Consider the following 15886-nt stretch of genomic DNA (forward strand, 5'->3'; position numbering starts at 1 on the left):
GGTCTGAAGGCAAGAATTTAGTTCCTTCACATGTCTAGATCGTGAAATTATAATCTGTGAAAATTAAATTTATCAAATTCCATTCAGAAATGAACTAATCAAAATGATGAAAAACAGTAACAACTTCGACATCAAAGCCCTGAAACACAAATTTGTTGGAGGTATATATTTACTTATCATTACTGGTTTATGAATTTTTATCAAAATCCAACAGAAAAGAAGTTGCTAGGGTGATGAGAAAAAGTTAAATGCATGAAAGAAAGGAAATTGCCCCCTCACCCTTATTGTGAGGGGATAATATAATACACAGCAAAGAAATACCACACTTTTATTATTCTAAAAACAACTTAATAGACTTAAACAATTTCCTGAATATTTTAATTTTCTTATACATCCATACACATGATTAATTCAATCTTACTACCACAGTAACCATAATTTCAACATTTTCCATTTTGTCATTTATATCTGATTACAATATAATGCAGACAATATAACAGGCGAAAGTAGCTATAATTTCGGTTGTACTGGCGGCGTTTTTAGAAAATGTTCCCGTACTTTATTTACCATAACATTGGATTCATCAAAATATGGATCAAGTTGTGGTTTGACACGTTCAAGCCAAGAGTTCACATTTAGATTGGACTCGACAAACCGTTCCTCACAACAGGCATATAGCTGCATCACTTCACATATCCCGACTAGATCTGCCAGTGAAATGTCGTCACCAGCAAGGTATGGTCGATTGTCCTTCAGGAAATACTGGTCTATTTGATTGACGGTAACTTCAGTACCTTTTCTGAATTTTTCAACTTGTTTCCAGTCAACTGGTTTGTTTCTCAGCCTTGGTAAGATTGCCTGAGAATAAAAAAAAATGGTAGAAGTTATGAATTTCGTAATTTTTACCTTCATGAATAAGATCTTTTCTGTACTATACGCTATAGTTTGACAGCAGAGCTATCTGATATCATTCCGAAAGAACTTGTTACAAGTTTTTTCAGACATGTATAGGGACTCTTTAAAATGACAATAACCATGTGATTTAGTACTCTGGATCTATAAGCTCTGAATATAAGCATCAGTGATGGGCCGATGACTTATAATCGAAAATCAATAGGTTTGCCCTTTCTGACTCCAATTATCAACAACATATTCCATAATTGATACAATTGGTTCATTAATTAACTCAGTTGGTTATGTATGCATGTAAAAGCTTCTCGGTTTTTCCCTTTTTATTATGTGTTGATTTTAATGTTGGAAAAACAGTCTGTAAAGTTGGCCGTAAGCTACCAGGTATTCATTATAAAACAAAGAAACCTCATGTATACTAAACAACACTGTCTATAGATCTAGATGTTACAAAAATGTTGTGACTTCATTTGTGTGTCAAGCCCCTTAAAATTATATACTGATTATGATGCAATCAATCATAAATTTGTTTACTACTTCCGGTTAAAAACTGATTATTATTTTATACCAGTTGCTCATAGCTAGTTTAGGTGCTTGGTCACTAAATGTAGTTATACTTTCTGATTTATGTAATGAATAAAAAAAATAATAGATTTACATACATATCCTTGTCTAGGAACTTACCGGTAATTACCAAACATTTATCATTCTTTCTAATTTGACAAATTTATTTGACAAAATTAAATGGCCAGAAAATGCCCCGTGACAAATTCAATAATGATTGATGCTTACCATTAAATGAGATTATTTTTAACAAATGGTACCATGTTTCGGAAAGAGAAGATGTCGAAATTAATGTAATACTCACTAAATTTTGAAAGAGCATAGCCATGTTGAGCCTGGTGCTGAAGTGTTGATAGTTCAAGTACTCGTCTATCCTGGCCTGAGCCTTGAGGTCAGTCCGCGGGTACCAGTGGTCAGGCACGTTGTGTTTCAGAGCCAGGTACTTCAGGATAGCCACACTGCAGAATAAATCATACTTGTACACATGTTTCACACTTACAAACTATTGATATTCAAACTTTTAACTAGATATGCTAATGTTTCACGATCTGACTAGATTGTTTCAAAGATTTTTTTTTTTTTTTTAAATTCTCCCTGGAAATGTACATGTGTCAAAGGGTCTAACATATCAATGTACTTGATACCATACCATCGATTCTGATTGTTTTTGTTAATTTTTCATAAAAAGATACCATTCACTTTTCATTTCCATTTCAAGTTTGTATTTCTGGCATGTTGCTCTATAAATAATACGCAAAATGATATCAGGTTCACATTGGCCCTTGAACAGGAATTACTGTACCCTGAAAGGGTATTTTGGCCAATATTGGGGGATGAACAATCAATATCAGCTGAAAATTATACATAATTCAAATAGTTAATAGTCAAAGGGGGATTCTGATTAAATTTCTTCTCCAAACTAGTATTAGTTTTGATAAAGTAACTTTTGAAAATGATATCGAAATAAATGGCATCGCACTGCACGTAAATCACCAGAGTTTTGTTTTGGTAATTATTCTCGCCTTTAAATTATCCATGTAACGATAATCAGCAGTCAAAAAACCTTTATACAGTTAAATTGTAATAAAAGTATCATCAAGTGAAAACTGCATACATAAAAGTACTTTTTTGCATTGCATGACTGCTGTTTCTTTAGCCGTTTCCCCACAGGTGTTGTTTTTCGGTTCAGAGACAAATATGACAAATACAGTTTGTCTTCATTAACTCATTCACCCCTGAAGACACATTTGAACTCTTCCAATTCAAAGGATAGAATAGTTCATTATGAAATTTCAGGGGTGAATGAGTTAAAACTGATTGAGGGTAATACCTGGTAATACCTGGCTTTCTATGAAAATAAATTCCCAAAACTATTTATACCTAGAACTGAAGATCAATGGAGCTGACCTTCCTGAAGAATTATGTACTTGCAATAAAATCCCCTTAATGAATACCTTTCTGTGAGAATGAAGCCATCATCGTCTATGACTGGAACGAGACTGATGGGGCTGATCTTCTTGAAATCGGCACTGCGATGTTCTCCTGTAAAGGTAAAAAAAATGTTATTCAACTAATGATAGTTCACTCACTTTTCTTAAATAATAATTACAATAAAGATACACTGGCAATCAGATGTAGTACAAATGTATGCTTGTTGTTGTTGTCCATCTAGATGTGGCAAGTCTTCAATTTTCAATGAGAGGGCAATCAAACTAAATTTTGGCTTAGGTTTGTTTGTGTTTTACGTCCTATTAACAGCTATGATCATTTAAGGACGTTCCAGGTTTTGGTGGTGGAGGAAAACCACCGACATACGGCCAGTACCCTGGCAACTGCCCCACGTAGGCCTTGAACCCGTGACCCAGTTGTGGAGGGCTAGCGGTAGCAGAATGTCAGGGCTAGTGGTAGCAGAATGTCAGACGCCTTAACCACTTGAATTTTGGCAAATAATATATATTTCTCCCGCAACCACTGTTGGTTTCCTCACTGCTGATTCATTGGATAAACCTGCTAGGAGTAGGTAAACATATCACTCTGGACGTTATTTCATTGGTCAACCTTCTATTAATGACGTTATGTAACAATACTTTGTGATGTCATCTTCTAATGTGACGTCATAACTCATTGCAATTCTTTCCTAAATAGGGAACAGTAATAATGTATTCCTAAGAGAAACATATGGATTTCTAGATATGACATCTGAATGTTGTGGAAGAAAAATGTCCCCAAACTCGTGACGCTTGATTATCATGTTTATCTAACTCTCGTATTAAAGTTAATATTCAAATTGTAAAGAACACTTGATAAACCATGTGTCTTAATACTATTTGAACATAAACAAACTTGAGTTAGATAGACATGATAACCAACTGTCACTTGTTGGGGAACCTTTATATAGTGTTTGTGAACAGTATACATGAAGGAATTCAGCAAATTTGTTTTAAAGGCCAATGGGGGAATACTTCCCAGGGGCCTAAGGGAAAGGGGTGTCAATATATTTTGGTTAACTCATTCACCCCTGAAGGCACATTTGAACTCTTCAATTTCAATATTTGGAATACTTCATTATGAAATTGCAGGGGTGAATGAGTTAATGGTACAGTGAAACCTGTATAATCCAACACCCTCTCTGGTCCAACATCATGTTGAAATCCTCCCAAATTCTGCTAAAAAATATACTGCCATCCTGTCTAATCTGACAAAGATTAGGAAATGCAAAATCAGACCAAAGAAATCAATCTGAACACAAGGTCTAACTGGAGATAGTGAAGCAGAAAAAGTAGGTCACAGTGACCTACTTTGATGGACTTGTACTGGTATAGTACTTCTCAAGATGTATCAATAGATATACAAAGTGTTATGACTCTTGGACTTCTAGTGATTGAATTATTAATGGAGATTAGTGTAAAGTCTAACCAAGTCAGTGATGCAGAAAATAAAGATCACAGTGACCTACATTTGATATAAGAATTTTTCATGTCCCTGGTTGAAGGAAAGTGTGGTTCATACAAGCTGTTAACTGTGCTGGAATTGAGATCAAAACTTTCGTTTACTGGTTAATATCTATCTTTTAAAATTACAGAAATTTGTTCAGTATTCTCTGAAAGGCTTGAATTAACGTACTTGACATAATCAACATGTATTCTTTAAAGGACAGTTTCCAAATATTGTGTCAGTATTTATTATAAAAAGTCAAATCATTCNGACGACGGACCACGGACGCAGGGTGATTTGAAAAGCCCACCATCAGATGATGGTGGGCTAAAAATATAAAAAAAAATCAATCCGATTTCAAAAATAGTTGACCTTGAAAATTGTAAAGACACTGCTGGAAAAGTGCTGAGTAAGTGCTGAAAAGAATTTCGTCCTCGAAGCCTGTATGAATCATGAACAGGTAAATTACGATGGAGGGTTTTTTAAATTGGGCAAAACCCATAGCTTATCAACAATTTGGAAATCCCAAGGGGTTTAAAGCAGTAATCACTCAGCATACCTTTAGATGTTAGGGCGTTAACCAGATAAACGGCTTTTGTTTGGATACCAGTTATATTCAAGCCTGTCACCTGACAAACATATGCAGGGCTGATAAGTACCCTAAGGAATGGGGTTGTTTAAACATGTCCCTTGCATTCAATAACTTTTCAGATATTTTTTGGGTGAACAAAAAGGCCCATATGACATGCACCGCTCACTGGTTTAATTTCTTATCTAGACTAGACTTTGAAATGCTTTCACTAACTTGAGATCATATCGGGCACCTCAGCTTTCTTATTCCGTCTTTGCGTTTTGCAGAATTATCTTCTCTTTTGTGAGAAAATTATGTCGTTTGCTCAAAAATTGATGACGTTACTCTCACAAACAAATGACGTAACAATAAATACCTGCTCACAAGAGCAGGTAACTCTGCAATACAAAAAGACGGAATTGCCCAAGTAACACCTTTTGATTATACAGGTCATTTTGAACAAGTGATGCTTAAGGCCAAAGTTGGATAAAATATGTTCATCTTTACTGAAGGACTAGGTTTTTTTTTAGTTTTAATTACCCCTGTTTTCTACTATCGAGGCAAGCTCTTATGCCCTCCTGGGAAAGGAAGGGGGAAGGATGCGTGTGTTGACATCCATTATTTTTACATTATTAGACTCTCAACCACCACCAAGTTATATGCTTCAAACCAAACTTGGTTGAAATCTGATCAGTCATTCAGGAGGAGAAAGCTTTGAAATGAAAAGTTTTAATGGACACAGAAAGACCTTGTACCAAACCCTGTAAGGCCAAATTCCATTGGAATCATAATAATGTTCTGATCAAAATTATATCTTCATATTTACAAGTAGATTGTATTTGAAAATGAATGAGTAACTACATTTTTCCTATAGAAAAGACCAAGATGTGTTTAAAATACAAATTTTTATTTTTATTTTACCGGGCTGTGTCAAAACAAAAACTCTAAAATGTCCCCTGCTTAATATTTTGGAATCTTATGGAAATTTTAAAAGCTCTTGAAATACAATTATATTTTTTTTATATATACATCTTTTTTTTTGCATTTTGTATCTTTTATCCCCCCATTATATCTTTGTCAGCAATGAAAATTTTTTAAAAGAGTAAAATTTGGACTGATATACAAATAAATTTTCCTATACATTTTGTTTAAGATCGTCACTTAATAAATGGGTTCAACTATATCTTTTTTGCTTCCTTGATATTTCTTGTAACAGAATCAGTCTTTGCATGTACCAGCTCGTTTAACACTTTGTGATATATTACATGTAGTTACCTAGCCTAGAAACTGTGAAAGAATCTTGCACTCGGACTACTGCGATCCCTTTAGAGTCTTTTAGAGTTATGAAAGAGGTAAGTGAATGGCATGCATACTGGTAAAGCTGAATGGGTTATACCTTGGAGCACTTCTTTGAAAATACATGCACTACAAATACTGTTTACTATAGCCCTGTGATTCAATCATTGGTCAATTTTTGATGTCCAGAAATTATCAAAATGAAGACCTTTGATTCTGTCATTAGCAAATCATACTGTGCAGAGCTGCATGTGATATTACCTCATTCACCCCTCCATTTTTAAACTGGTCTTGCCCAGTCATTGATTTGGTAAGGTTCAAAAGTGACTTTAGGGTGAATGGGTTATAAGCACAGGGGTGTACAATTCCACAAACCTAAATATCTGGGGCTAGTAGATTTTATATTTTGGCCAGTGAAAATGTTCAATAATTACTATAGAAATATAGGTCTTGCTAGTAGAACTTTAGAAAATCATCGTGCAGTCCAGTACTCTAAATAGGAAATTGCACAGCCCTGCATAAGAGTGGACAAATAGATTTTCAAGATTTTGATGTATATCGAGTGTTCATTCTTAAAACAAACAAGAGGCCCAAGAGGGCCTGTATCGCTCACCTGAATATTTAAGCAGTCATAGCAAAATATTCTCATTAAATATTATATTGCACTAAAAATATTTCCCTCGCAAACTTTGTTGGCTCCATCTGTTAAAACTACCAGCAAAATATTATTATAAGATTCTATGCTTTTTGATTCTTCTTCGTAAGTTGCTTGACAAATTTTTCCCTGTGATCTTGTCAGTAGGTCAATGTCATTTTCCTTCTCAAATTGGTTAGCTCTATTCCAAAAAGCTACCAGCCAAATCTTATGAATCCATTCCTTTTAGTTCTCAAGAACAAATCCATTAAAATGTTGTTGACCTCTGTGACCTCTAAAGTAGGTTGAGGTCATTTTCATTTGCAAACTTTGGTGAGCTCTATCCCGGGAAGTCACCAGCCAAATATTATAATTTTATGCCTTTTAATTCTTCAGAAGAAGCTGTTTGAACTGTTTGACATATTTGAACGCTGTGACCTTGAAAGTAGGTCAAGGTCATTTTCATTCGCAAACTTTGTTTGGCTCTTTCCCAGGAAGCCACCTGCCAAATATTAAGATTTTATAACTACCAGTTCTTCAGAAGAAGTCGTTTAAAGTGTTTGACATATCTGCCTCATGTGACCTTAAAAGAAGGTCAAGGTCATTTTCATTCTCAAACTTTGTTCGGCTCTTTCCTAGGAAGCTACAAGCCAAATATAGAGATTATATACCTTTCAGTTCTTCAGAAGAAGTCGTTTGAAGTGTCTGACACATTTGACTCCTGTGACCTTGAAAGAAGGTCAAGGTCATTTTCATTCTCAAACTTTGTCGGGCTCTATCCAAGGAAGCCATCAATCAAAAATAAAGATTCTATACCTTTCAGTTCTTCAGAAGAAGTCATTTGAAGCTTTTGACATATATGACCCCTGTGACCTTGAAAGTAGGTCAAACTAGTTTTCATTCTCAAACTTTGTTGGGCTCTATCCCAGGAAGCCACCAGCCAAATATAAAGATTATATACCTTTCAGTTCTTCAGAAGAAGTCGTTTGAAGTGTTTGACACATTTGACCCCTGTGACCTTGAAAGAAGGTCAAGGTAATTTTCATTCTCAAACTTTGTTGGGCTCCATCCAAGGAAGCCATCAGCCAAATATGAAGATTCTATACCTTTTAATTCTTCAGAAGAAGTCGTTTGAAGTTTTTGACATATTTGACCCCTGTGACCTTGAAAACAGGTCAAGGTCATTTTCGTTCTCAAACTTTGTAGGGCTCCTACCAACGAAGCTTTCAGCCAAATATCATGACTCTAGGCCTGTCCGTTCTTCAGAAGAAGTTGTTTAAAGAAGTTGACGGACGAAGACGGACGGACGGACGACAGACGGACGCCGGGCCACGGCATAAGCTCACTTGGCACTTCGTGCCAGGTGAGCTAAAAATATAAAGAGATGAGATAAAATTATTACAGACTGATCATGAAGCGTAATTGCCTGGAGTTTGGAGGGTCTCAGGTTCAAATCCCAGTCTGGCAGTGACTTTTCCACTCCTATTACAAAATTGGTGCCTCTTGCAACACTTGTTTTGAATGCTTGGCCAGGGGATATACCCGAACCTGGGTTCTTAATCAGGTTGGGGACAAACTAGCCTATTATACGCCAGTTGGAGTATGGATTTGTTACTAAAAACAAGAGGCCCAGAGGGCCTGTATCGCTCACCTCAATATCTAAGCAATCATGGCAAAATATTCTCCAAATGAGATCCAAGGGAATATGCCAGACCCCAAGGTCAATCCTTGTAGATATCTGTAATAGATTTTTCATGCCCAGCAATTTTATGTATGGTTATGGGGTGGAGATCTCAACTGTTTCCAAGCTGTAACTCATAAACTAGATCCCTAGGGTTGTGGCCAGACCCCAGGATCAATTCTAATATCATGACTGCATTTATCTCTTTATGTCAGCCCCACCATTTGTACAATTTTGAATCCCTGCCTCCCATGAATGCTTCCAACCAAATATGATCAATATCCATGGCACAGTTCTACAGAAGTCTTTTATGGCAATATAGCCATATTGCCCCCTTTTGGCCCCGTCCCTCAGCCCCCTGGTGGGTCAGCCCCACCATTTGTACAATTTTGAATCCCCAACACCTAGGGATGCTTCCAGATAAATATGGTTGATATCCATCTCTTAGTTCCAGAGAAGAAGTCGCTTAAAGCATTAAAGCCAAATTGTCCCCTTTTGGCCCCGCCCCTCAGTCCCCTAGGGGGTCAGCCCCACCATTTGTACAATTTTGAAACCTCACCACCTAGGGATGCTTCCAGTAAAGTTAAGTTAAATTCCAATCAGTGGTTAAGAAGAAGAAGTCGTTCAAAGAAATTGTTGACGTACGGACGACGGACGCCACGGTATGTCATAAGCTCACCTTGGTCCTTCGGGCCAGGTAAGGTAATAACCCAAATCGCTTTAACAGTAACTTTTGCAAGATATTATTAAAAATTGCGTTAATTTACGACAAGGTAAATAATATTTTGCTAGAGGATGTTTACTGTAAGCGTTGGCCACTTAGAAACTTGATGTAACTTTACCAGAAGGAATTGCATCTATTTTTGGAACTTTCCCACATTTGTATTATGTTTCATTACTGAATAAATGCGACTGGGACAAACAGTTTGAAAAAGTTAAGATTAAAGTGATTTTGGCTAATTTTAGTAACAAATCCATACCCCTATTGGCGTATAATAGGCAAGTTTGTGTATTATACGCAAGTTAGTGGTTTTCCCCGACCTGTTAATAGTGTTTTCTTCAGGGGCAAAGAATTAGAAAAAGGACAATTTAGTGCAATTGACTCAGTTCTATTTTGATTTCATTTCATGAAACTAAGAATCTCATATGACTTGGAAACGTGAATTTTATTTGGTCTTGCGGGGCTGAGTTGGAGGTAGCTCACTAGCTGCGATAACGTTTCTTTTGATGACGAGACATTTTTATAACTATTGTGTCGTCAGAGCATAGGTAGAGGGCACGTCTATCAATTTTTTTTAATAGATAAGACTAGTTTTATTTATTCAAAAAAGATTTTGATAGACGTGCCCACCACCTTTGGTCAGAAGAGGCCGGGTACTAAGTGGGCTGTTGGGGTCATGAAATAGGCCATCGACAAATGCTATTTAATCGCTTCGCTACACAATGTCACCTGATAAAAATGATATTTGTATACAAACCGTTCCTTAGTGCAACACGTTTATGCTCAAATGGGATTTTGTTCAGTTTCAGGAAGATGAAGGCAGCCCTACAAGGCTGCGACATGAAATCATAATAAAGTTTCAACGCCATTTTGTTTCAGGTAAGGAGTAATATAGGAACGAAGGACGGATATGGAAACATCCGGATGTTTGCAGAGGTCATAAAGGCAATGCCTCGACACTCCATCAAACGAAGTGAAACTGGGCATCTTTGGAATACCCGGTAATCTATAATAATCAACTTGTTAATAATGGATGAGTCCCTCCATAGGACATGCGAGTGGGGCCCAATAAGGGAAATAATGAACAAATATTTGAGAGACTATCAGGGTTAAATACGGCTTGACTAACGGTATACGTTCTAGACTGGATTTTTTTTTATCAATAAAGGATGTGGCCCTTATTAAACCAAGGAAGTGAGAAAGGGTCCAATATGTGCAATGATTAAAGGTTGATCAATATATACATTTTCTCTAGTTATACATGAATTTTTATTATCGATTGGAGATCTCATAATCATGACATTTATCTAGTGTTGATTTTTTAGCTCTCTGGATTGAAATCCAAGATGGTTGCCATGACGTTTGGTTGAGATATCTCTAGCCTTATCCAACCTGCCTTAGGCCGATTTTGACAAATCGTTGTAATGGTGGTCCTCTTCTGGCTTTGACAGGGTGCTGTTTTTTTCGGACCATTTTACACCTGAATCAAAGACAACTACCCTGGCCTCAAATCTGGTTAACTGTTTTTAAACGCTTTATACATCTTCTATAATTCCACCAGGATAAGCTCAATCCTTCAGCAGTCTGGAGCAAACATGTTTGCATTGTACATCACCGCTTATGGTAAACGAGATTTTTTTATGTGGCAGCCCTGGTAACCGTGTTCTTGTTCCGCCTGCAGTTATGCTTTTTGGATCAAGCTCTAGAATTTGGACCAAATCCACTGCAACATGGGAATGTAGGGATGCGACCGTAAACAAAGAGAAGGTTCATGATAGGAAAATTAAAATTGCCCTCCGTATCGTACAGCGCTTTTGATAATGTTAAAATTTCAAGCTCTATAGCAATGTGGTCTATCAATGTCTTGTTAAAGACAGTCCATCGTCGATATATCTTAATGTAAAATTGAAGGACTTGGCACGTTTTTTTGTCTTGATCTTCCATTAATAAATTTAGCCTCGTACGAAAAAAACCCAAATCGGTCAGAGGAGGGGCACACTTTCTCCCCACAGGAATGTCTACAGTCTGGATGATGCTAGAAAGTCTTACCATCGAACTTTAAAGATTTTGTCAACCAGAAACTCAATAATTTATTTTAATCTTTGTTGTACTTAAAATACAGTTGGAAGTCAAACGATGGGGAAATGTAATAGAATGATGTGCTGTTGTTTATGTTGTGCTTACATAAAATATGCTCCAAATAATTTACAACCACGTATTTATATCGCTGTTCGCCATTCTTTTTGAAAATAAAGCTCTCCTCATAACAAGAGAACGAAGGCGTTGCTTCTGTTTGGTATGAGGAATGGTATTGTAAAGGGTAGACAAGTCAAAAGTTTAATAGAGGAAACATTTTTGGGAAAAGGATGTTCAAGATTGATCAAAATATCTTTAAAATAGACTGTAACCCTGATTAAACGGTACCAAGAATAGTACAAGAAGTTTGTACAGAGGCTTGTTTGAACAACAAGATGAGGCAGCGATAAAACGTCATTTACAAGGATTCTCTTGTGAAGTTCCGGAATCCAATACAAACGAGGTAGGTCCGTATCCATATCATAAATGGATATGAAAGATTGTATAAAACAGAAGTGTGATTAGCTAGTATTTCGGTTTTCGAAAAATTGCAAGCAGAAAAGGTAATAGTGTTTGCTGACAAAGATTAATAGAATCTATCACTCCTGTGTGATGTAGACAGAGATATCTCTGTCTACATCACACAGGAGTGATTGATTATTTTTCTCCCATATTTTAAACCGAAAAAATACCTTCACTGACCCCAATGCACCGAATTTTTTTCTTCCCTTTACACCATTTTTTTCCCACGGCAACACATTCGCCTATTTTGAACTGTGGGAATGCTGAGCTTGCCATGGTTTGTTTACATATGTTTTATCATGCGTGTAAAAAGTGATTATGTAATCGGTTTTGCTAAAAGTGCACAGGGTCACAGGTCATGTTGAAAGAAGTGCGTTGTCCGTGACGTAATAGCGCGTGTCAGCTGTCTTGATCGAGGTAGATCAAGACAGGGTTTATCTTTTCCCTTCCAAAAACGGGAATGTACCTGTGAAGTGTGGGAGAATGAAATATCAGATACTTTTGTTTGCAGTCACAAATATAGATTGTTCAGTGTGGTTTACACATCAGGACTTTGTGTTTTGTTATCCTTTTGGGTTTCAAGCGGCTTCTTTCGTTTCACCCTTGCGGTTCAGTATATCAACTAATAGCTCCTAGTTAAGTAACTGACTTAAAGACGGACTTAAATCATCTTAATTACTTTAGAAACTAAGTACTTAAAGGGTCGATGACTGTCGTCAAAATGGTCAACTTGTCATAATCTGCTGCTGATATACTATGCGTGCCAAATCAGGGTAAGGTGGGGCATGAGAATTAAAGAATGACGCCTTACTTTTTGACTGTGGAAAAAACTAAAACGACATTTTCCTTATTTTGGACTAGACCTATACAAAACGTCGTGGATATAACCTTGAATTTTAATGCAAACACATTTTTTTTTAATTTTCTTGACTTTACACTGACTAAAAACAAGCACTTGATAAATGTCATTGTACAAGAGACGGAACAAGCATGGATTCCAATGAGTTTTATGAATGCAGAGGAAAATGGCTTCCTTTTATGCCAAAACTTCCGGTTTTAGTGATAGACGGTGATAATACACATTTTCTCACCTTCCAATGCTGCTAAGGTAAGAAATCATGTTTTTATACGCGCACCTACAGACGTACAAACCTTCTACAAGGTTGCCGAGCAGGTATGCCGCCAAAGATAATGATTATCAATAATCCAAAAATAATGAGTCACATTTCAGTTCTAGAATGTCAAACCCCTGCACACATGCACGCATACACCACATGCATGGAGTCACGTCATTTAATGACATTGGCTGTTAATAGGATGTAAAACATAATAAAATAAAACCGTCAAACCCCTGCAGTACTGCTTGTTCAGTAGACGCGACAAACAGACGCGTAGCTGTCTGTACGCTGGTATGTACGATGGCCGACAAGAGCCTGACAAAAAATATGAATTTTCATATCTTTTTGTACCATGGTACACTTTTATATGTTACACAAAGATAGGAACATTCAAATCTTTGTGTACCATGTAAAAGTGTACCATGGTACACAAAGATATGAAAATTCAAATCATTTCATACCATGCGCGATACATAAAGATTATAAACAACTTTACAAAAATGCTCTTTACTTTCACATGTATATGTACCAACAGCCGATATCAGCCGGCAAAATGATTTGGCACTATTGCATACACCAATGCAAGTTATTATTATTTTTAATTATTAATTCAATCGTTAATGTTTTGATAATTGAACACTACATGATTAATTACTAGAATATAATTCTAACCATATATATTGTTCTTCTCAAATATGCCATTTTAAAGTTTGTATTCCCTTATCATCATGTATTTTGTTGAGTCTGCCTATACTCTCTCTCTCTCTCTCTCTAACTGATCGATAAGTTGCTGCTAGCTTGTATATGTTTAAAAAGAGACGACTTTACATAAGTTATTAACTTTTGTTCTGAATCCTTATGGAATATTTTGTGTATCATGAAATGTTGTTGTAAAAATAAAATAAAGTTTAAACTAAAATGATTTGATTTTTCATATCTTTCTGTACCGTGGTACACTTTTGCCCGGTACAAAGAGATATGAAAGCTTCTCTCCTTTTTGTACCGCGTTACACTTTTTTCATTTCTTTTTGTACCAACTACGGTACAAATAGATCTGAAAAAGTGTACCATGAAAGCACGCGTTACACTTTTTTCATTTATTTTTGTACCACCTCCGGTACAAATAGATATGAAAAAAGTGTACCACCAGAGCATCAGAATGTTGTTTTCGGACACTATGACCAGAACTGACCTCGAATAGTAAAGCCCTAATTACAACGTCAAAACAAGTCGTGAAGCTCATTTATCGCTTCTGATGAAAAACAGAGTTAGTTGCAATTGTGTTAGTACGTGGGCCTTGACAGGGTCTCCAAAAGGAATAAAGGACATATGTATATTTTCGTCACTTCCCTTGTTTTGATAGATGTCCAGATTATAAAAGAATCGTACAACTAGCTCATCGTATTTCCTAAAAATATTTTATAAAAGATAGCCTATTTATCCTTCGATGTAATTAAACTGATTGACCCCTTTTGTCCCCTTGTCCCCTACGACCCCGTCGGCGTTTTCGACTGATTTGGAGTTTCTTTCGTTTGAGAAGTTGAAGCAGATAGAATACATATTAGAAATGTAAGTATTAGAAAAATAATCCATAATGACTTCCTTTTTAACGTAACACATTTATAAAAAATCTGTAAAGGATATTGAATAGTTGATTCCAATTTAAATGAGTAAGTAATAGTTTGGTAGTTCATTTGGTGTAGTAAAAATAACAGACATTCCGTGCGATAACATTTCATTGTATGTGATGACAGTCTTATCAGGGTGTAATTTGTCATACTTGGTAACCTTTTCGTCTGATGGTTTTACATTTTTCTGTATCATGGCTGTTTTCGGCCGTTATTTTGGTACAGAAAGATACAAAAGCAACGGGTTGTTTTATTTCTGGTTTCATATCTTTGTGTACCATGGTACACTTTTACATGGTACACAAAGATTTGAATTTTAACATCTTTGTGTACCATATAAAAGTGTACCATGGTACAAAAAGATATGAAAATTCACATCTTTTTGCCAGGCTCCTGTCGGCCATCGTAGAAAAACAGCCATGGTACAGAAACATGTGAAACCATCAGACGTAAAGGTTACCAAGTATGACAAATTACACCCTGATAAGGCTGTCATTACATACAATGCTGTTTTATCGCACGGAATGTCTGTCTTATCTTATCTTTTTACCGCCCAAACAGAGATTTAAGCTAAAAACACAAAGTCATTGGTATAAGTATTAAAAAATGATCATGATAGACATCAATAATGCTTTTATTTTTTTAACATATATCTCAAAATTCACATTCTGAAATTTGCGCTAAGCCTCGTTAAACGGACTAGGCTTAGAAGTAGATTTTAACAGAATACATGTACCTATATCTATTGTATGTTTGTGTTTGTATCTCTTTATCAAAGTGATATGACAAACATGATAAAGACCTATCAGTGGCGGATCCAGAGGGGTTTTTTGGGCTTCAGGAACCCCCCCACCCCCCACCCTAAGAATTTTCTTTAAAATCATATATTTTCACCATTTTCCTCATTTTTTTCCAACAGGGAACCCCCCCAGATAGGTCTCTGGATCCGCCACTGCCTATTGATATGTTGCTGGGATGTACGAGCGTGCTTGAATGTATCTACGTTTGCTATTGTCTACATATATTGTTGAACATTGTAGACATGGCTATCCGATCGCTTTTACCCTTGGTACCACCACTCGGGAGTCCTTAATGGTCGAAATGGCAGTGGAAATGATTACTTTGTTTAGCCTTCTGCATAGCCGTACTTAATTGTCAAATATGTGCTTCTACCCACTCGTGTATCGCGTGGACGAAACAACACATCCAAACTGGGAAAGTCTGCTAACGTA

At 36.4% G+C, this 15886-nt stretch overlaps 1 protein-coding gene across 1 annotated transcript; it reads right to left on the reverse strand.

The window, feature by feature from the left end:
- Positions 1-356: 356 nt before the first annotated feature.
- Positions 357-10277, reverse strand: LOC110461360 (glutathione S-transferase theta-1-like). The gene is made up of 4 exons (XM_021514809.1): positions 10068-10277; positions 2928-3015; positions 1778-1931; positions 357-858 (listed from the first exon to the last, which is right to left on the reverse strand). The coding sequence occupies exons 1-4, from the start codon at positions 10177-10179 to the stop codon at positions 511-513; spliced, it is 702 nt and encodes a 233-aa protein (XP_021370484.1). The 5' UTR covers positions 10180-10277; the 3' UTR covers positions 357-510.
- Between the last annotated feature and the right edge of the window lie 5609 nt (positions 10278-15886).

This window comes from Mizuhopecten yessoensis, unplaced genomic scaffold (genome assembly GCF_002113885.1).
Source record: "Mizuhopecten yessoensis strain PY_sf001 unplaced genomic scaffold, ASM211388v2 scaffold1391, whole genome shotgun sequence".
Lineage (NCBI taxonomy): Eukaryota > Metazoa > Mollusca > Bivalvia > Pectinida > Pectinidae > Mizuhopecten > Mizuhopecten yessoensis.